At 40.3% G+C, this 22,256-nt stretch overlaps 1 protein-coding gene across 2 annotated transcripts in view; it reads right to left on the reverse strand.

The window, feature by feature from the left end:
* The window catches only part of KLHL1 (kelch like family member 1), a 144,709-nt gene that overhangs the window by 93,717 nt on the left and 28,736 nt on the right, over positions 1-22,256 (reverse strand). For both annotated transcript variants that reach the window (XM_044437804.1, XM_044437803.1), the window contains 2 exons: positions 14,714-14,850; positions 2,691-2,887 (listed from right to left, as the gene is read on the reverse strand). In XM_044437804.1, coding sequence (XP_044293739.1) covers positions 2,691-2,887; positions 14,714-14,850 — 334 coding nt within the window. The remainder of the gene's footprint in view (positions 1-2,690; positions 2,888-14,713; positions 14,851-22,256) is intronic.

Here is a 22,256-nt window from a genome sequence, read left to right on the forward strand (position 1 = left end):
TAGTAAATGGCAGTTCATGCACACTTCCTCTTGCATTGCTTGACTTTTCAAGAAAATCTGTAATTTACTCCTTCAGAAGGAACAACAGTTTCTGTAACATCAGCAACATTTATCAGAGAGCTATGAGGGTCTGGGTGTTGCTTGATCACCACCATGGTTTGCTCAAGGTTTCTGCTTGGAGAAGCAGCTGAGAAACTGACAGGAATAATAATAATAAAAAAGTTTCCAAGGTGGAGGGATTCTGTGTACTGAGCAAAAGTGTAGCTCTGTTATACAACACGCCATCCCCAGGTAGGGCTGGTAAAGACTGGACAGACTCTGACAGCTGGTGCACACAAAACCCAGCTGGACGGATTAATGGTCTGATACGATAAGTCATTTTCCTTTCACTCCCTCTACTCGGTACAGACAGAACTGAGCTCTTGAAAAGAGGAATACTAAATTGATTGTCCTGTAATTTTTTCAGCTCCATCCTCATTTAGAAGATGCATTTCAATATTTTTGGTATAAAAGATGTAAAATTCCTTGGGTACAATCTATCATGGTGTTAAGCAAACTGAAATCAGTGGGCTTTGGTGCACTTAATCTTGGTTTGCATAGTGGCAATTGCCTATATTTCTAAAAATTTGCTCCATTTTTAACTTCTTCTTGACATATTCTTTAGTGATAGTGCAGAATAGAGGTTTTAGACAACTGAGTAATAGAAAAGTTTCTAGAAATTATCTGAATCCTATCAATGAAATTTAAAACATCTCCTAATGTATGGCAGGTTTTTCATTGTAAGTCCTACAGTTTCTGGGAGCATAAATCAAAATGCGCACCCCAGTGAATATGTCTCTGTCAGCAGATAATATTATCTAAATATCCAAGCAACAGGGCTGCTTTTCTAATAGAAATCTGGCTCGACAAGCATAGCAGCTGCATTCAAGGCTCTGATTATTACTAGAGTAATAATTTCAGTCTAGACCAGAAGGAACTGTTATCTCTGTAGACATTAAAGGCTTTAGTCTCTCTACCTCAGTTAAACTTCACTGTTACATTGAATGAAACTATAAACAATGAATTAGTTTCAGCAAAGATTTTGGTATTTTACTTAGAATAGCTTTTCATTGCATTCACGTTTAAAGTTGTAGCTTCTAATTAACGAAGCTTAAATAGTGTTAGACATGATTTTCATATACCCAGTGCTGAGGTAATTCATGTACTGAGGTACTTAATTCCCCACTCACAACTGAAATTAAATGATGAAAATGACTGTTGTTGATGATGATGTTGTTGACTGCTCCACATGGGGATGGCGGTGGGGGCAGGGGGTGATTTTAGGAAGGACCTGCTGGAGCAGAAGGTTTAATGCCCCCTTCCCAGAATGCTGTAGTCCCATTATGAATCAGGGCTATGGGATTTACACTAGAGTAAAACAAAAGGCAGGCCTCAGGTGCACCTTATCCAACAGGCATTAATGCTTAGTCTGGCTTCCAGTGCGCTCACCAAAGCCCTCCGAAAACCTGTCCTTCTGAGGACAGCTCATTGCACGATACTGGAGGCTCTGACAAAGGATACACTCATGTATCATTTTGTGAAGACAGAAAAAGAGAAGGGGAGGAATGCTGAGAAGCTTTCTGAGCAGCTCTCTGAATTAATGCATTTAGAATATGGACATTACCAGCGCGATGCAAGCAGCTAGTTTGGCGTGTTGAAAAGTCCTACTTCTTCTCAACTTCTATATCTATTTCTTTTATTTCATTGAGGTGAATGCAAACTAAAACTATTGTATAAGGTATTATTAGATGTCCTTATGAACTCTGGAACACCTCTTGACTTACTGTGACACCTGAAACACTAAGACTCCATTATATCAATTGAAAGAGTTCCTTATTTATTTATACTTCCATTTATATGCTGCCTACTACTGAAGACTCAAGGCGGCTTACAATAAAAGATAAAAATAAATATAACAATAAAGAGAGAATAGAACTTCATTATCACAATTTAAAACCTAACTAAATCACAACAAAGTGAGAAGGACGAAGGGATTGATTTCTAAAAAAAGATACTAAGAAACAATTTTGTCCCGCACTGAAACAGTACTAGAGATGGTGCCAGGTGGGCTTCCCAGGGGAGACTATTCCAGAGGCAGGGAGCAGCCACTGAGAAGCCTCTCCATCTATTCGGCATCCTTCTCACCTCTTTGGAGGATGGCGCTTGCAGAAGGGCCTCCTGGACTGATCTGAAAGGATGGGCAGGTTCATCAAGTGAGGGGTTCATTAGATGAAAGTGCTCCCAGTTAAAACACTGAATGCGGATATCAAGATAAAACCCAGTGGGTTTCTAATCTGTATCTGGATAGCTTTCCCCAAAGAACTATCATACTATATTTTTTAGTAATTTAAAAAAGGACAGAGCATAGTTACGGGGATAAACTAAACCAAGTTAGAATCCCCCAAGCCAGAACACTTAACCAAGAAGTGAAATAATAAACTAATACATAGGATGTGACATTGCAATCAAAAAATGTCTGCAAGGTGCATTCGTTCAACTTAGGAGATACTGTATTCACTTCCATAAAATAATCTTCAGGATATTATAACAGGAAGAAAAACAAAACCATAGGAAACCATTTGCCTACCAGCAAAATCTATGCACCCTTTCATCCTATGATGCTATGATAAAATATATTAGAGCTGCCTTACCATGGTGTAGTTGTGAGCCACGTTCATAAGCTCTGTGCATCCTTGAGCGTCCGCAAATGCCCGGATTCCCAAACAGTTAGATGGATGCAAAAGTTTCATGAGAAAATGACAACACACTTCAACGACTTGAGGAAGCTGAAGAAGACAAGCGGCCGCCAGGAGGTTTTCGATTGTATCTTCCTTAAGTTCTAAACAACCTATAGGAGAGATTAAGATACACATTTAAATGTTTCCACTCATACATGGGCATATCTTAAATGCATTGAGCCAACTGTGATTTTAATAAAGAAAACAAAGAGGGGAAATTTCAACCCTTTTGACAGCAGTCTAAATATAAACTTCACAATTAGTGAGCACTCATTATCCCTTCCTTTTGCAAAGTTTTAGAAGGAAATGTAATACTACTTTGAATTCCTCAATTAATCTTCCCTTTATTAGACATCAGTCCTTCAAAAGAGTGCCACTGCACAGCTGGCCCACTGTCGTTCAGAAGACTCTGGCATACGATATTACCCAATGGTATATTGTATTGTACTGTGAAACAAATTAAACATTTGAAGTTTGGAGAGATGTTCCCCTCTGAGATTGGTATTCTCATTTTAGTTTTACTGATGAAGGGAAACCAGGGAATGACTTGGACCTGTAATACCTTTAATATTCACATTTCTGAAGTTGAAATGAAATGGATTCAAAAGGCATCTATTTGATAGATCTGCTTAACTGTCATTAATTTCTTGTTCTGGTGGGCACGGGAAGGCGGACTTGGTGAAACATGATATCAAAGCATCAGATATGATTATACATTTTATAAAAAGTCAGCCAATGAAGCTGACTCATTGCAAATCCAAATTTAGAGGACGCTAGTCTTCTACCAGCTACACTGGTGCCCCATTGAAGTCTGGGCCCAATTTAAGGTGCTGGTATTGACCTATGAAGCCCTAAACGGCTTGGGACCAGGATACCCGCAGGAACATCTTTTTCCCTATATGCCTCCCACCCACTAAGATCTGGAGCAGAAGCCCTGTTCTGGGAACCCTCCTTGAAGGAGGTGAGGATGGTGAACACCAGAAGGCAGGCCTTCTCTACGGTGGCAGCCCAGCTGTGGAATGCCCTCCTCAGAGAGACTTTATATGCTTTTCGGTGCCAGTTTAAAACCTTTTTATTTACCCAATATTTCAAAGTTTAAATATTTTAATCAGGTTTTATTAACATCCTCAGCCATATTTTATCTTGTTATTGATTGTTGTATTGATTGTTTATTTATCACATTGTAAGCTGTCCAGAGACAATTGGTATAGGATGGGATAAAAATATCCTAAATAAATAAATAGAGAACAAATAAGTTGCATAGATATGGTACCAGTTTAGATTTGCACCTGGAGACCATTACTCATTGGACTAAAGGGAGTATAAAGACAGTCATTTTAATCAGAAACAGGTTACAATTACTGTTGCATTTGTGTGTCGGTCCAAACAGATGGTTATATTCCCTGAATATCCATTGTTACCTGAAACAGACAGATCTATAAAAAATCAAGTATTTCACCACTTCAAATTCCATTTTCATTACACATAAGCACGGCTCCAAATCTGCTAAAGTTAGCATCACAACCCGTGCAAGTTTACTCATGTGTAGATCCTATGTCGAAAGGGGGCTATTCCTATGGAAGCTTCCCCAATCTTCAACAGTGCTAAGCAAAGCCAACTTTCTTTTTTTTCCCATTTGTTTTTGGTGTGGTATTTTTCCATCTTTAAATTTCATTAATTTTATATCTCATTCATAGGGGAAATGATTTAACTGGTTTCATTTCATTTGAGTTTTTATTTGTTTAAATTTCATTTTCCAATCTCTGTGTGTGTTTTAACAGAAGACCCAGGCTACTTCTATTCTACTTCCTGCAACTTTGATGTTATCCATCCAAATAGCGTGCAGTGCACAGGCTTTCTGCTAATGTCCACCAGGGCATCAGACCTACAAAACTGAAGGCAGAATGGGCAACCAGTTTTATACGTCATTAGGAAGGAACATGTTCTCTAAACTCCCCATTATTGTCCATGGGAGAAGTAGCAGCTCTTCTGGTGTCTCTAACCTGGACAGGACTATCTACGTTTTACTGACAGACTATCAACCTGTAGCGGAACTGCAACATTTCAGCTTCATTGGGACAACACGCCCCTCTTTTTAGAGGCAATAAAGGTACCCATCCTATGAGCTGCCCTTTGCTTTCAAAAGGAAACAGAGCTTCCTTTTTCCCACACACACTCCTTTGATGGAGCACCTGTGCTTTATATCTTATTGGCACAAAATTTACAGGTATTGATCTATATCTCAAGAAAATAAAAAAAACCCACATTTCTGAGAAATAAAACAAACTCCCAATTTTATAAACCCTGTTTTATCGTTACTTCCATGGTGCTCTCTATCTTGCTCTCTCTTTTCTTCCTTAACTATGGTGTGAATGAATCTGGGATTTTTCAGAAGAGGATAAATGAACAAACAAAGAGACAAATGAAATGTGAATGCATTTTTGATTTCTCATTCAAATTCCTTTTCATTCAAAATAAATGAAGTGAATGTGCTTGCTTAGTTTTCCATTTTAAAAGCAAAGCCTTTTAAAAGCAAAGCCACTCCCAGTGGTGGAAGCTAACTCCCATTGAAAGCATTGCTTTTCGGGTAGCCATGTGTTGCTGGTTCCATTGATTCAATGGGACTCAGCTGGCTTGGATCCAAACTTAGTAATGAGTAGACTAGATCCATTGAAAAAATGGAATGAAAGTTAGTCATGAGTAATATTTGCCCAATGATTTCAGTAGTTCTACTCTAAGCATCACAACATCTGGGTCAAAGTCTCTCTCTATATATATATTTCTATATAGTTATAAATATGTCAGTGACTGTAAGTGTGGACTTTAAAACTTGGTGCCTTACAGCACTAAGAAGTGGACTACAGTGGGAATGAAAGACTGGGCCATTTGGTAAGTTGACAAGATTTATTAGACGGGATAAGAAAACATAAGCTATTGAGTGCTCACAGATGTGAATACATTCGTCTTCATTGTTGGCAATTACTGAGGAATCATTTAATTTTATTCTAGTCACCAAAGCATAAATTAGGGTAATAACCGGAGTGATCAATATTTCAGCTGTTTGCCACTATATTTAAATGCACTTGAATAGGACAGCTTTAGCATGAATTTGGCACAATTAGACACTCAAAAATATGTTAGAATGTAAAATCTTCAGGATCAAAAAGCCCTGTCATTTAGAAACCACATCAAAAGCTGCAGTGAATTCATTTCATTAACTGTTCTGTTCTGGTTTAGACTTGTCTGAGAGATACAATGGTGATAGAAAATATTCTGATTTTCTTCCTGAGTTATTAATTTCTGGGAAAATGCTTATGACACACAATACTGTTTAGGTTTTTTAAGGTTATATAATATCAGCTGACATAAGGATAGATTCTGGGATATTAGAGCAATCTCGACATGGATGCATTTTATCAAATGTAGAGAAAGCTAGTATAATTTAGGGGATGGTCAAGTTGTATTGCAAAAGAACACGATCCGATGTCGCACTTCCCACCCACTCCTTTAGTGCCTTACTAAACCCTACAACAGACATTTCTTTACTGATACGCTGTGCTGAAGTTGACCTCATCGATCCCTTAGGCCCTGAGAATAAGACTGCTTCCCCACCTCAGTTTCCTTTTGCTCAAGGAAAACGATATAGCCATGCCACAAAATTGCAATATGACCATATTGGAGACCACCCTGTGAAAGGTACTTCATCTTACTTTTTCTAAAAGAATGATTTACAGATTTAAGAGGTATGTGAAAATCAGCTACTACAGTGAAAAGTGAGCCCACAGTGCCACATACTGCAATTCTGGCAAGCAGCAGAAATGTATCTGCATTGTCCCTTACTCCCTGTACCCTCCAAGATCTTTGCCTTCTGGTGCAAAGAGGAACTGCAGAGAGTAGCACAAAATGGTGGATGAGACTCTAAGCCAGCATGAATTGAAAGGCCGGGGGCCAAACCTGTGCTTCCCAAACACCTTCACCCTGTTTTTTTACAACTGCGAAAATATTTCCCCCCATCTTGAAATGGTTGAAACGCCATTCCTAAGACTTTGGGCCAAACTAAATTCCATGCTGGTCATGTGTGATTGCCTTAGTACCTTGAGTATGGAAGGAGTAAGAACACAATTTGGATGAGGAACATGGAGATTCAGGGAATGGTTTTGCAGTTGCATTTCATTTGCAGAAAAAAATTAGTGGAAGGGGCAGGGATGCATCACTCTTTCCCATCCAAGAATTTTCCCCTGAAAATACATCCAGGGTGCTTTAACTTCTTCCTTCGCTCACAACCACCACCTCGGCCAGATTCTGAGATCAAAAATTAGCCTTTCCACAGGGAGGTTGCAGCCTGGGGGAGAATACTTGAATGCGAGAAAGGTGAAATTGTTCCGTCCATCTTCAGAGTCTCTCTCATAATTGCGCTCCATCTATGGGTATATTACTTCACCAGACAGCAGTTTAGGAACATATTTGTTAAGATAATGTGCAGATATCATTTCAGTCACCCTCACTCATTGCCTGACTGCTATAACGTCATTTGGTCACTTGGAAGCTTACAAGGTTTACAGAAGCAGAATCGGCACTGCCATTCTTCAACCAACGTACCTGCAAGACTGACTGCACAAATAACTATTCACACAGGTGAATCCATTGGGTTGAACAGTAAATGAGAATGACTGATGCATGAGAAAGTGTGAGTTGTCTATAAAATGCACTTCTTTTAACAGCACCTGCAGATACAGAGAGAAAATGAACAAATGGATGGATAAACATATGACGGTATCTTCGGGAAAATGAATACAAAGGTATTATTGAAAGGGAGAAAATGCTTGCACTCGGAAAGAATGAGATGGAAGTGAAGTGGAAATACCTGTGTCTTGCGCTATCATGTTAAAAATTCTTTCTCATCAGCAGTTGGCAACTCTGATAGGTAATCGCAGATTCCACTCAGACCAAATCTTGAAAAGGTTCGCTGCAAGTATACTTCAGCTATAATTGCTAATCTTGCCTTCAATTTTGTCAGATTATAGTATGTATACATTGAAGATATCATAGAAATGGTAGAACATTTTTAATATTATGGTGCTGAAATGACATGGGAAAAAGATGCACTGAAGACATGACCATGCAGTATATAAAGGGATATTTGAATGGGAAAGAAGGGGACTGTGCCATGACCCTGAACCCCCCTGGTACAGCATGCAGAGACCCAGGTAATCTCCGGATGGAGGGCTGCTCACACTAGGATCAAAGGCATTTTACAATGATTCTGTATTTTATGCCTTCTTCCTAGCAGACAGAATGGTGTAAGGGTTGAAACTGGGAAAAGATAGCAGAGACACACATTTAAGAAAAGGATTGGATCTATGCATGATTGGGTCCAAGGCCAATGGGCATGATCCCAGTCCCTACTCCTAGTCCTTACATATATTCATACATGTCAGACATTTAGGAACACGCTAGCAGATGAATGTATGAGTTAATTCAATAGCAGAATTAATGTACTCTTGAATGAATGCAAACTGTTTTTCTCTTTAGTGCCAATAACTCTGATTACTTAATCTGCTGTTTGGCCCCAGGACCTGCTTTTTGGTTTCTGATTTTTCCCCATTTTAAAGCAAACACAAATCATATGGGAGTTTTAAAGTGAACTTTTTAAATCTGTAAATTCCTTTGAGAAACCTTGTTGGGTTTAAACAAGTATGTGTGCCTGAAACATCTATCTGCTCTGAGACCACATTATATAAGACCAGTTTGCACCCTCCTCCTGGGGCTGATGGATAACTGGGTGGGCTGCCTGGGTGCAACCTCATACCATGGAAGGAATGCACCCTTTAGAGGAGCCAATATGAGGGTGTATAAGCACCATCCTGTTTACGGACAAAGGAGCAAACAGAAATCGCCATCTGAATATCTGTCTGCTTCTTCTGTGTAGTTATTAAAGCTGTGGTTACTGCCTGCTGGTTAGGAGGATGGAAAAGTAGAGAGAGGAGGAAGACAGGGCAGTGAGAAGCAATTGAAGCTCTTGTGAAGCACAGCAGGATGTTGGCATCCAACTGTTATTCAGTTTGCGTAGCCTAAGGAAGTAGACAGGATCCCTGGAGAAGGGAAACCTACCACTGTTCTGGACCTGAACTGTCTTGGCTTATGAAAGCATCTAGAGATGAGGGCTGCCTCAGTTTGTAAGAGTGGTGATGCCTCTTTAAGGAATGGTGTGTGTATATAAAGGAATCCCCCCATTTTGCATCTTTCCTGGTCAGTCTCCAATATCCTGCTCTTGGGCTATGGCCCACACTGGTTCCCAGCTCCAAGGTCTTCTGCATAAAGTGAGTTGCCTAGATTCATTCCAGTCTTGCTTGAGGCTTAACCTATGGTTTTGGGGCACAGATGGTTTGGTTACTCTGGCGGATGATCTACACCAGGATCTGGACATGGGTATTTTCCTTGCTGAGTTTGCGGTGACTTTCAGAAGCTTAGGATAGCATCCTTCTGCAGCAACTGTCTGAGGTGGCTCCATTTTATGGTTGCGCTTGAGTTTCTCAGGGAGAAATTTCCCAAGGTGGTGCTCGTACATTACTGGTTGATGTCCTAGCCACAGACCAACAGTGCTCCATCTTGTCCCCCATGCTATTTGACAACATGACACTAATGACAAGCTGTCAGGGGCTCATTGCCACCAGTGTGCTGATAGCTCCCAACTCTAGCTATATCTCCTTCCTGTCTAAAGCCAAAGAAGATGTTCCAGTTCTAAATCAGTGTTTGACAGCCATAGAGTATTCTGTGAGGATGAATAAATTGAAACTTAATGCAGAAAAGTCATAAGTCTTCTAGGTTAGTCAAAAGGCAGATCAAGAATCTCATCAAACTATACCAGAACCAGTAACGCTCTGCTTGAAGGCTCAGCTTTTACTTTGGGTGTACCCCTGAACCAGCCTACCTGAAAGACCATATTTCCTGACACGAGCAGGCCTCAGTTTAAAGACATTTGAGGAGGACCTTTTATCTCTTTCCCAATAGCAGTGAAGCCACATTTGGTGGGGATGCAAAAGGATATTTTGGCAACCTAGCCTCTGTACTCCCTGCCAAGAGAGGCTAGTTCGGCCCTTCTCTGTTGCCCTTTCAACAGCAGGAAGATATGCTTTCACTAAGACATGTCTTGACATGTGAGCTGGTCTGTTGTTGACGGGGTTTTTAATTGGCCAGGTGCTACTGCCTACTTCATGGATTGTTTATATCATAGAAACACAGAAACAGTGAGTCAGAAGGGCTCTCCTGGACCATCTAGTCTGACCCCAGCTCCAGCCAGCTCTGCTCATGACATGCCTGCCATGTGCATGTCCAGTCTATCCTTGAACACCCTCACCGGTGGGGTTCAACCACCTCCCATGGAAACCCATTCCATACCCTAACCATCAGAAGTACTTCCTGGCATCCACCCTAAATCTTGGTTCCCTGAGCTTTGCTCCATTGGAATGCGTCCTTCCCTCAACTATAGGAGGAAACATAATAGTAATAGTAGTTGTGGCGGTGGTAGTTCTACAGCTTCCTGGATTTCCCACCCAGCATGTCTGGTTGTCGGATGCTGGAAGAAGGTGGAACAAATGTTAAACAGCCCACTAGTGAGCGTTTGTGGTTCTTATAACCTAAGGAGGTAATAAACAAATGCCGTTTTCCAAGTTTCTGGAACTGCAAGAAGGTAGTGGTCCCCATGCATCTTGGCTCATAACCAGGCTGCATTAACTCACACCCTAGGAATGGGTGTGCAAACCAAGGTGGCATTTTTGTGAAGACAAGCAAAAGATGAAACCTTACAAGTATCACAGAAGCGTAGCTGTCATCCATACATATTTACAGCAACATAAAGCGAAAGTTCAGCAAACCTGCACGGTATCTCTGTGTTATAGTTCCGTTACTAATAAGTTTTATAGCCAGTGTTTATGACATGATGTCACCAGAAATAGCATTCCTGTTTATTGCAACATCATTCATCAAGTAATCTCAGCCATGCAGAATGTGATGCCATTCCCAGCCTCAGAAAATACCGGCACAATTAGTTGCTTACAAAGGAGGAAATGCCATCATCAGAACCAAGTTTGAATACACGCACAAGGTTGAGAAGCAATTCTTCCCCATCTTCAGGTCCCACAGAAGAGAATCAAAAAAAGAACTACACAGTCTGACAATAAAATGTCGTATTAACATGCAGGACACACCATAACAACCTTCCAGCAGGCATCTCTTAACCCTGTGCAACCAGGTAACATTGCACACCTCATTGTTCAGGTATTATCACATTTGAGGTGTCTTAGTGGTATGGTCATATGTCTGGTTATATGGATTCAGATCATAAATACCAACAACTGAAGTTTTATGTGAGATACTGCTGACTTCTGCAGGAAACTGTAAGCCACCTAGAGATTCCTTTTGGATTAGTGGGCAGCATACAAATTTAAAAATAAAAGATATATGAAATAAACAGAAATTCCACTGAGAGCATTCCTCTGAGAGCCAAACTAAACATTCGCCTAATTAAGAACAGTAAGTAAAGTTAATTGTAGTTGTCTTCTCTATTCTCTTGCAAGCATCTCTTTTGCAGTCCACGGCACTTTGGGAGAAGACGGTTTAATCTCTGTCCACTCATGTCCATCCCCTCCACCCCCACAAATCCTCCCTCACAAAGGGCTCAGACATATACAGAGAAAGCTTCCATTGTCCCCAGTAGAGACCTATATCTGATCCAGGTGGAAACTTGTTTGAACTCTTGGCTTCTCAGGACTCACTGCACATTAAACCAGTCAGTTTTTGCCTGTAGGCATGGAACACTAAATAATCAGCATCCTAGAGAAAACAAACGTATATTGCAGCAACATGTTGTTTATACAGTGGCAGTCCTAATGAAAACAGCAGTTTTAATGAAATTGAAATTGAATTATATAATAGAATAAAGAAGCATTTTAACGAATTCCTTAAAATTCAATTATAACGTTTAATTAAAAGGAAAAATGGCTATCACAAAAATTACACATTATATAATGATACGGAATGTTTATCTTTTTGTATGTTTCTTTATTACAGTTTCCAAATTAAACAAGTTGCCCTTGAAGTTTGCCATTTTGCCGAGGTTGCTGCATAATGAGGCAAACATTAATTTCTGACTGCCAATAAATGTTTGCAACTTGACTCTTTTGTTTTCTATTCATCTTCCTGATACCCAGCCTAAAAGGATAGCTTACTTTATTTAAACTAAAACGTTAATTATTTCAGTGTAGTTTGATATTCCCCTTATAACCATGCCAGTTTGCAAAAGCCACATGACTGTCTATACTTCACTGTGAACATAGTGCCTTTCCTTCATTGCCTCATACAAGTATGAGAATGAGGGGCTAAACGGATGTTACACAGGAGTTTTTTTCCTGTGCGCTTGGCAGCTGTAGCAGTCACAATCGAGCTCAGGAAAACAAGGAGGACACATGTACAAAGCTTCACAACCCCTCCACTTCTGTCCAGATCAGGCCCCTGAAGGCCTGATCTTTAACAACCGTCAAAATTCTGTGCTCCTATACAACTTCCACCTTCTGATAACTTCAAGTCTTGGGAAAGGGTGGAGAAGATACAGGGAATGGGAATGAGCGAGGTTCAGCCAAAGAGTAAGTCTTCCTGTGAAGGGCACATCCTACTGGCCGTGCCTTTTCAAGAACAAAGCTCACACACACCTTTGCTTTCCTGTAACAAAGTGCTTTTTGACAGCTAGCAGGGGAAAGTAACAAGCATAACCTTATTTACAACTTCTCGGAGTCCGTGCCCCTAATAGGTGTCTGCATTGTCCATACAAAGCTTCCTTGTTTGGGCTTCTGAAAGTCCACACCGCCACAATTGACAAAGGGCTTGTGGTTGGCAAGGGGGACTCCAAACTAGTGACAGTCCCTGCATTCTGCCACCTGGGCACCGGTGGAACAAGTGCCACTGAGAGCAGCCCAGGTGAAATCAGTGAGAACAGCCGGAGGCAAAACACTTTGCTAGCCATTTTCCTGGACCCACAGTGAGTTTGCTCTGCTGGGTATGGGTTGCTGCCTGCACAGAATCCACCTGCACAACACAATAACCCACCAAGGGTTGTCACCCATGACAGCTTGTTGGAATATGCAACTCCAATTATGAAAGGTTACATTTAGCTTGGATCTTAAAACAGAACAGGGACATGGTAAGGAAGTGGATGGCTAACATTCTACCAGACATTCCTCGAGCGTCCCCCATTTCAAAATGGATGTTTTTCTTGCATTTGAAACACAAACTCCTGTATAATCAGAGAAAGTAACTATCATGCATGTGCATGAAAAAGTGGAGTGGGAGTGTCCCCCCTGCAGGACTCCAAAGTTCAGTTTTTAATCCCTCTTCCCAGGAAAGAGATGCATTCAAACAGATTCTGCTTAACTCTCTAGTAGTAACACTGATGAACTTTCTACCATGCAGAAAGGCTGTGAGAGAACCTTGAAACGGATTTATTACTCGAGGTGGCATAGTGGAGGCACAACACAGAAGAATGCCATTCTGAGACTTTGCTCAGAGGGCAAAATCCCAGGACGGACCTTCCCGGCTCTTTTAAATGAACGGGAAGATAACAAAGCTTCCAGTTTTGTTCTGATTTGAAATAACTGTGTCAAATGAGGGAAATGATCGAGCAGGGACTAGATACAACTCTCCTTTCCTTCGGTGGCATTCTGACTTCATGCTAGGTGCTTCCATGGCTACCCCTTTTTGCAGCATTGCTTGCATCTCTAATTAAAGCTTAAGGCTTTGTTTCAGCCGATTGAAGGTATTTTGCAAAAGCACAGTGAACTTTCTATGCTGCGCCTTAAGGTGAACATAGCAAGACTCGCTCCTGCACCACTGAGTAACCTCCTCTCTGAAGGGCTGAAGCAGGGGCTCTCGTGCCCTCCTTCACAGTTCAGGGCTTATCTTGCTGTAGCGATGTAGAAAAGAAGAGCATTCTTGCCACTGACACACCACCGAAGTAACATGAAAACCACACCAAAGTAGAACTTGTCTCTACAGTATTTTTAAGAGAATTATGCGAGCTGTTCTGAGCTCCAGGAAAAGAGAAAAGGTTGGATATAAAGGTGATCATAGTATCTCACATGCTACCCGTGCAGATGGTTTGAGGGGGAAGCATTAGGGCCCTTAAAAGACCACTCTCCCCTTCACTCTCAGCCTCACACTTTCCAAAATATACTACAATACAGAGTCCTCCTTCTACACATGGAAACAATTGTTTGAACACTCACTTCACAGTAGTGTAAGCCATTCTCACGTGGATGAGAAATGATGTTATTTCCGCTACGTAATATTGATACATGCCTTCAATTTGCACACAACTGTGTAAGACACAGTTATAGCAGAAAAGGAATTTTGAGCTAACAGACACCACAATTTTCTCCATTAACCTGCATGGTTACGTTGCTGTATTGCAAAAAAAAAAAACATGATGCCACTGTGCAATCATACATGAGCTGATAGGCTGTGCTCTCTCCAGACAAAGGAAGCGTGCACTGAAAGCAATAACCTTCAGACCCCAAAGGCTGCCTCACTCATATTCTTAGGAATGAAGGCCATAATTCCCACCCACAATTGCACAAGGAAGCAATCTCTGCTTCAGTGCATCCAACCAATTGTTAGAACCCATTACACATTTTATTAATAACCGTTCCTCCATTCACAGGGAATTCCACCAAGAGGTATGAGATCCTGGCAGGAGAGCACAGTACTCCAAATGTCTATAAATATCACAGAAGACACACCATGTCATTCATTCCCAGCTTTTTACAATCCCCGAACATCTACCATATTAAATTATATTATGATATATTATGCCCTTGTGGTTAAAGAAAGATAAATAAATTTACTGGTCTCGATGGTGCAAAACATAATTTAATGCATTTGAGTACCTGTATATGCAAACTGAACAAGATCCCAGAGAGCACTTGGGTCAATGCCTTCCATTTTGATTTCTTCTTGCTTGGCTTCACAAACATCACTTGTAAACATGGCAGCAAAGTAATCAGAAACGGAACTCAAAACAAGTCTGAAGGGGAAAGAAACACACATACCCATTAACTTACTGTAAGTCACATACTCATTGAGCAGTCCAATTCGCAAAGTAGGCAGCTAGCAGTAACTTGCTCAAAACTATAAGCATTTCTGAAATTTAGATTTTTTTTTCCTTTTTAAAACACACATTATATTGATGTACATACTAAGCTGATATCAAGCCCCTGAATATAAATATATTTATTTCTGAGTAAGCATGCACTCAACTGCACCTTATGAAAGTTACCATTTATTAAAAAATGAACTGAACAAAAAGTATATTTCTAAACACATCAAAATGAGCAACAATTCATTTATTTCATTTATTTTCAAATAATCATCCAGGAGCAACAAGGAAAATAAACAGGAGCAGTTCAGGACTAACTCTACCACTTAAGCAGGAGACTGCCAGTGGGTTTAGAGACAGCAGCATGTCTGGTGGTAAGTTTATGCCTTGACAAGTACACGTCTTTGCATCTCACTGTTTGAGTCTGGTGGCTTGGTAGTTACGCTACAATGCTTCACTTCACTCAGAATGCCAAAACAGAAACCCAGGCCTGCTCCCTCTCTTCCTGTTTGTCAAACATAAACAAGATGCAACGTGACATCATTGCGTGATGCATCTCCCCGCTGCACCAGCCAATTATGTGAGCAAGAACACGGAGAGGCACAGACTCAGTGATGCTGCCGCACCTTTTGTTTACTTGCATCGTTATAAGGGAGGGAACAGAAATGGGGATCAGCACCAGCAGCCCATCTCATATGCCAGTGTGGGCTGATCTGGACTCCATCTACTGTGCATCTGTGATTGGCACTGAGATGACTGTGGCTAAGAAGCCGCCAACCCTTGGCAGAGTGAGCCTATTTACCACAGAGTCTTTCAAGATAAAGCATGCAAGGCATTTGTCATTACCGTGGAAATCTCCAAGACAAACAGATGGCAAGGCAGAATTCTGGAGCTGGAATATTCTCATTATAGAGAATGTGCTTTCTGAAGCGCATCCCTTGCATTCGACAGCAACTGCCTGTACCAGACACAAGGGAAGCTCGACAACCCACTGAATGCGTCTGGAGGAACTGGAGGGGAAAGGGAATTATGCAGACAACTGACCCACTCATAAACCTAAATAAGGGGAATCAGAGAAGGCACGGGAAATAATGGAGTCTGTTCTATTTGTTTTCCCTTTGAAACTTCTCCCTCTTTGGTTTTTCATCTTGAGATCCAGAACTTATGAGGAGAAATTTCAGAGAAGTACAGTAAAATATTCCTTTTCCCCCATCCCAGTGATGTTGTGGGTGGGAGAAGTGGCCATAAAGCACCATTGCCAAAGTGCAAGGATTTTCTTCACTCCTTAGCAAAGTGGGAGCAACTGAGCAAGGAGGCACTGCACCTGTTTGTTGGAAAGACACTTGCCTTGGTTTTTCAAAGCATTGGGATATTCTTGCATTATTTATTTATTTATTTATTTATTTATTTTTATTTTTATTTTTATTTTTATTTTTATTTTTATTTAGACCATTTCTCTGCATTCAGACCTATATCCTCAGTAAAACACACTGCACAGAGTAGGATGAATATGCTGTAGGTTTTTTTACATGTTTGGTCATCATTCTTTTAGTTTTTATTGTGCTTTTATATATACCCTGCTTCTTCAACCTCCAAGGCCCCTAGACCAGATTAGTAGTAGAGTACATTTCCATACCACCTGTAGCTGAAGCTCTTTGGGTTGCTCACAACTGGATGGTGGTCACTCATCCAGATTTCAACCAGGCCTGGCCTTGTATAGCTTCCAAGCCTAGGTAGGATCACACAGTTCGGGCTATACAGTTTGCAATCTCATAAAAATCCATAAAAATAACCTACATGCAATATATTACAAGACTTGTATCAAAACAATGGCCAAGGAAGAAATAAATCAGCAAAAACACCAGAAGCCACCCAACCACAACGTATCAAGTATTCTGAAGGAAAGTCCACTTAAGCACAGTTTCCTTTTCTGTCTGGGCAGATCTGGAGATAAAGCCAGCTGTGCCTCCCAAGATAAGAAATTTCACGATCTGGGCAGCACTGCTTGAGAGAGCCTCATCATGCATGCCTACCTTCTACACATCATGAGGTAGATACACGCACAAGAGCTTTCTCTGATTATTTCACAGCACAGGCAGTTCTGTGTGAGTGAGGGCATGCCTTCTCACCCATTTAGGATTTGGCAGTGCAAAGACAGCCATCTCAGTGGGACGGTATAAATTGGTGACCTGCAACAGCAGAGGGTTGGACCCAATGGCCTTCTTGGGTCCTGTTCTATGATTATTCATGAATAGGAGCATGATTATTCATTTAATCATGCTCCTATTCCACAGCCAATTTTATTCAGTGATTTACAGTACTTCATTGTAAAATAAACAAATGATCAACATTTAAGAAGTGTTACTTTTCAGTCTTTCTTAGTGCATTATCTTCTTACACTTCCGCCAACTACAGCTAAATGAACACTCATGAGTTTATTTAGCAGAGTGATATCTTGTCTTTCAGCTACAGGAGCCTCCAAAGTAGATTATAATATAGATTAAAAATAGATGCAATGTAATCATAATAATCTCAAAATAAAATGCAAAAGAAGCAAGATGTTTCCTCTAAAAATTGAGAGGAAAACTAGAGCAGCCACAGAGAATGCAATTAAGCAATCCAAGTCTGGCCTAAAAAGAATGTCCTCAAAAGTTTATGGAAGGCTAAACGGCAGGGAACAATGGAACTTCCTGAGGAAAGGCATTCCATAACCTGAATATTGGTACTAAATAAATACTAAATACCAAAGAGCAATCTTACCAGTGGGGGAAGACAATCCAAAGACAAAGAAATAAGCTAAGCCTAGGTGGGAAAAAAGGAGCCATAGTATTTATTCTTTTCCTCTCCTTTTCAGATTTTTACAATATTTTTAATGCATATTGAGGTATCCAATGATTTCCTCCCACTTGAACCAATGGAATTATTATGTATGGCAGCTCCCAAGGTTTATGTACATTTCCAGTGTTGGGGATATGTTGCAGGACTGGTTAGATTCCACAGTGTGGGCCCTGATCAGACTCCCATTTTGCTCCGACTTCAGAAAGAAGCTCTTCAGTAGAGCTCTCTCCCTGCCCTGGGAGAAGGACAGCTGAGTGACTGACCTGATGGCTGCTCTGAAGGACCATAGTTTTGCCGTCTAACAAGGTTCTGTCCCATGTTTTAACTGCTGTGCTTCTGACTTCAGCTGGCAATCATGAAAAAATAGGAAAATGCCATTCTTCTTCTTTTAATTTTCACCCTGAGTTGCTATCTTTACTGCACTATGAAAAATATATTCTGAAATGAAAACTATCGGTGGATAATGGACTTGGCAAATACTCTGAAACAAAGCGGTTCTGTAATATCATTTTCTGCTGATAATAAACAATCTTTATCTCACCCACACTCCATATGAAATTGCCTGATGAATGCAGCACATACGAAGTTAGAAATGTCCAAGTATTCAGCATAGGTCTAAAATTGTCTTAGCATCCCTATCATGTCTTTTCCCATGTGAAACTCAGACAAGTAAGCAAAGGCTTGTGTTTTTTCCCCCTGAAATATGTATGAATTCCTAATTTTTCATTTCAGCAGCACTTAGGAAATGGCATTATACATTTAACGTTATTTGCTAACTTACTAGCTCTGTTTCAGTAGCTTTCACCCAGGTGAAACAACAAGTGAGAAGGGCCTCATAATTAATCTTAATTCCGAGAGATGGCATCCTACTAAATCATCCAATATTCAAAAGGGTAGCTTTGGGACACACTGGATTCTCAATGAATGACTGGCTTCTACACCTCAGAGGGTTGCAGGTGGTGGTAAATCTTGGCTCTGAGGCACGCTGACCTATTGAGCAGAAAGGTCAGTTGTCTTCTGCATGTCATTTTCTTCTTTCCGATTCTTGCTGTGCTGCAGGAATAAACTAATGAACCTCGTTTCCTCCATGGGATGTTGCATAGTACACACAGCCCAAAGATAATTCATCAACTCTGAAATTATTTGGATAGAAGCACAACTGGTTTCACTTTTCCAAGCCAGAATTTAATTAAACCTTCTGCTTCCACATGTACAATTTTGCATGTGAGAGAACTAAACCTATGGCTTTGTAGAGGCCCAAACAGCTGAACGATCACTGTAAGTCTGTATTAACATTTCATATGATCAAACTTTATCCTTGTTGGTTTTTTGCTCAAACTGTGTGAAGACTCTGTTAGAATTTCAAAATAATGAATTTTGCAAATGAAGAGGCGAAGGTTCTATTCCTATTTCACATGTATTCTCTGTCTCAGAAAATATGGATCACTTAACATTATACTCTAGACATACTACAGTAATTTAGCAGGTATGATTTGAATGGCTTTTTTTGTTCTTAAATCCTCACTTATGTCCAATGCAATCCAATTTTATTGCAAACAGAAAACAATTTAGCTGGTAGCTGGTTATGTGAAGTCTTGCTACTGCTAGTGTGTTAAAAATAGTTGAGGATAGATACACAAGACCCTGAGCAAACTGAACTCTGGGTATATCTGTTACGAAGTTGGTACAATCATGAAAAGGCAGGTAGACAGCCAGTAAATATGGCAAGCTTTGTCCTTGCACCACTGCAGTGTATCTACAGAAGTCCTTCACTGTAGAGTCCAGATTGACCTCTGTAATGAAAGAGCCTTCATAAAAATGGAATACTGCCATTCCAGTGCTGCCTTTTTGCTTTCTTTCCTGGAGACTAAGCAGCATGCAATTCGCTCCGGAAATGCAAAGTTGTGTTTCTATCGAGCATGTAGAATACCGACAGACACGTGCTGGATCTCCAATACAGGGCTCAGCAGTTTTTTCCCAAGTGTGTTTAACTGGGGATTTAATGCAATTTTCATATTTTAAAAGGACGAATAAGGGAAGGTTTAAAAAAGGGAAAGGAAAGGAGAAATCCAGAAAAATATAAAGTTCTGACTTCACACCTCAACTGCAATCAATAACAATTTTTATTCCAGTATGAAAGGGAAAAAGGAGACCCCTCTTAAGTTTCTCTTGAGCTAGTAACGGAACAGTGACTTTGTCAGGGGAAAAAGTGGCATCAACCTAAACTCACACATATGTGTCCATTCTTACACTTGCACGTACTTGCAAATTCCTGTTTTCTACTGTGCTCTAGACTGGGCTACGTTAATCTGAGGTTTGCATCATGTATTGATAGTGGAAAGGAGCTTGCCAAAAAAAATCTTCAGGTTGTCACAAGTCTGCGGCGCTAGCTCTCTGAAATACCTTTAAATTGTGTCTGCTCTCTAAGAATGATTGCCCAGCCAAAGCCTACTGGGCAACTCTGAGGATAAAATGGAGCTATGTAAGCCACCTCACAGACAGGAAAAATATGGGATATAAATTCAATATGGTGATGATTACCGATTTCTGTGTTAGGGCCATGCATGTCGGGATGAAATATTTTACATGCATCTTCTTGCTATCTTTTGTCTATACAGATTAGTGCTTCCTGATGAAGTAACTGGTTTTTGGCTTCCGTAGAAGCTGGCACAAGGGTGGGAAACCATAAAAATATAAAAAAAATCTTTTTCATTTTTAATCCTTATAGCTGCAGATGGAGATGGACCTGGAGGGTAAATATAGGATGTAGCTGGCCAGATGTTCAGGACCCATGTTCCAGAGGCCCCCCACTCAGCACCAAACAATAAAAGTATTGTCCATGAATCATATTTACACATTAGTTTTCAGCCTAGCAATTTTGCTTTGAGCAGTGTGTGTGTGCATGTGTGTGTGTGTAGTATATTGATAGAGCTGGTTGTTGACTGAAATAGATTGGAAGCTGGAATACTAAACAAGCATGTCTGGACCTTTAACTACAAAAGAAGAATGTGATTCAGCTTTTATTTCATGGGCAGATTTATCTTTATTAAAGCAATTCTTTTTTGCTCCAAAAGGATTTGGTCGCGGCTGAACTGAAATAGGTATAAAATCAAATTCAGTGCAGACACACATGGATACAAATATCCCCATTACATTTATGAATAAAAATCGCATGAGAAGAGCAGAAATCACATCTCGTCTGTCCAGCAAGCACTTTATCCCAACATCTAACCTTGGCAAGTATGTACGATGTGGTCACCATGAGGTACTGAAATAAATCACAAAGGTAACATGAAAAGGACTACTGAAGTATTATAAAGAAATCAAAATTGTGGATGATTTTACATGCCTTGACTGAGTCATCAATTCAAATGGTGACTGCAGCCAAGGAATTCAAAGAACCCTGAGACTTGGAAGGGCAGCAATGGAAGAACTACAAAGATCATCAAGTGTAAGGACCTTTCACTGGAAACCAAGACCACGATCGTTCACATCAGTGCATTTCCAATCACGCTGTAAAGGTGGGAAAGCTGAACAGTGAAGAAAAGTGACAGGAATTAAATGGATGCATCAAACATGGAGCTGAGAGCTCTGAGAATGCCCAGGACCCATAGAAAAATGAACAAAGATCAATTGCTAGATAACAGCGACTTTCTTGAGAAGCAAAACTGACAAAGCTGAAGTTGTCATTCTTTGGCTACATTGTGAGCAGGCAAGACTTCCTGGAGAAGTCAGTCTTGCTAGGGAAAGTCAAAGGCAGGAGAAGAAAAGGAAGACAAGGTAAGAGATGGAGCGACTCCATCAAGGAAGCTACAGCCTTGAGCTTACAAGAGGGCGGTCATGGACAGGGTGTTGTGGGGGGTTTTCATTTGTACAGTTAGCATAAATTGTGGACAACTTGGCAGCACCTGACAGCAAGAAAACACAAAAAGAATCTGGCTCTGTATTATATTCTTGCCTTGTGTAGATCCAGATTAATGGCATTTTTAACTTGGGTGTGGGCCACTGATGATTCCCAGAGGCACATGTCTTGCAAAACTTCACAACTTAGTAGTTCTGTGACACTATCCTTTCTAAGACATTGTCACCTGTACACAATACAAGATCCAAAGTGTATAGAAACACATATTTATTTTCCGTGAATAAAAATACACTGTATAGTAGAAGCATGTCACAAGAACAATTATTTGCATATAGGATGATTTTGTAGCCCACAGTCATTAAATAAATGGTTTCGGATATATTTTAAGGTGCTTTTATATTTGTATTCTTATATTATTATGTGGCATTTATTGTTGGAACATCACCTTGTAAGAGTTTGAAGCCCTGAAAAAGGGTTTAGTAATCCTCTAATGTATACCAATGATGATGATAGTGCAAAATAATAAATGCATAGGTACAATCCAGCTTATGCTAAATACCTTTTTTAAACTGAGGTTTCTTTGAAAGGGTTAACTTTCCTCAGTGATGTTTAATTACAATTGCAAACTTTTAGA

This window comes from Varanus komodoensis, unplaced genomic scaffold, assembly GCF_004798865.1.
Source record: "Varanus komodoensis strain SLA01 unplaced genomic scaffold, ASM479886v1 scaffold31, whole genome shotgun sequence".
Lineage (NCBI taxonomy): Eukaryota > Metazoa > Chordata > Lepidosauria > Squamata > Varanidae > Varanus > Varanus komodoensis.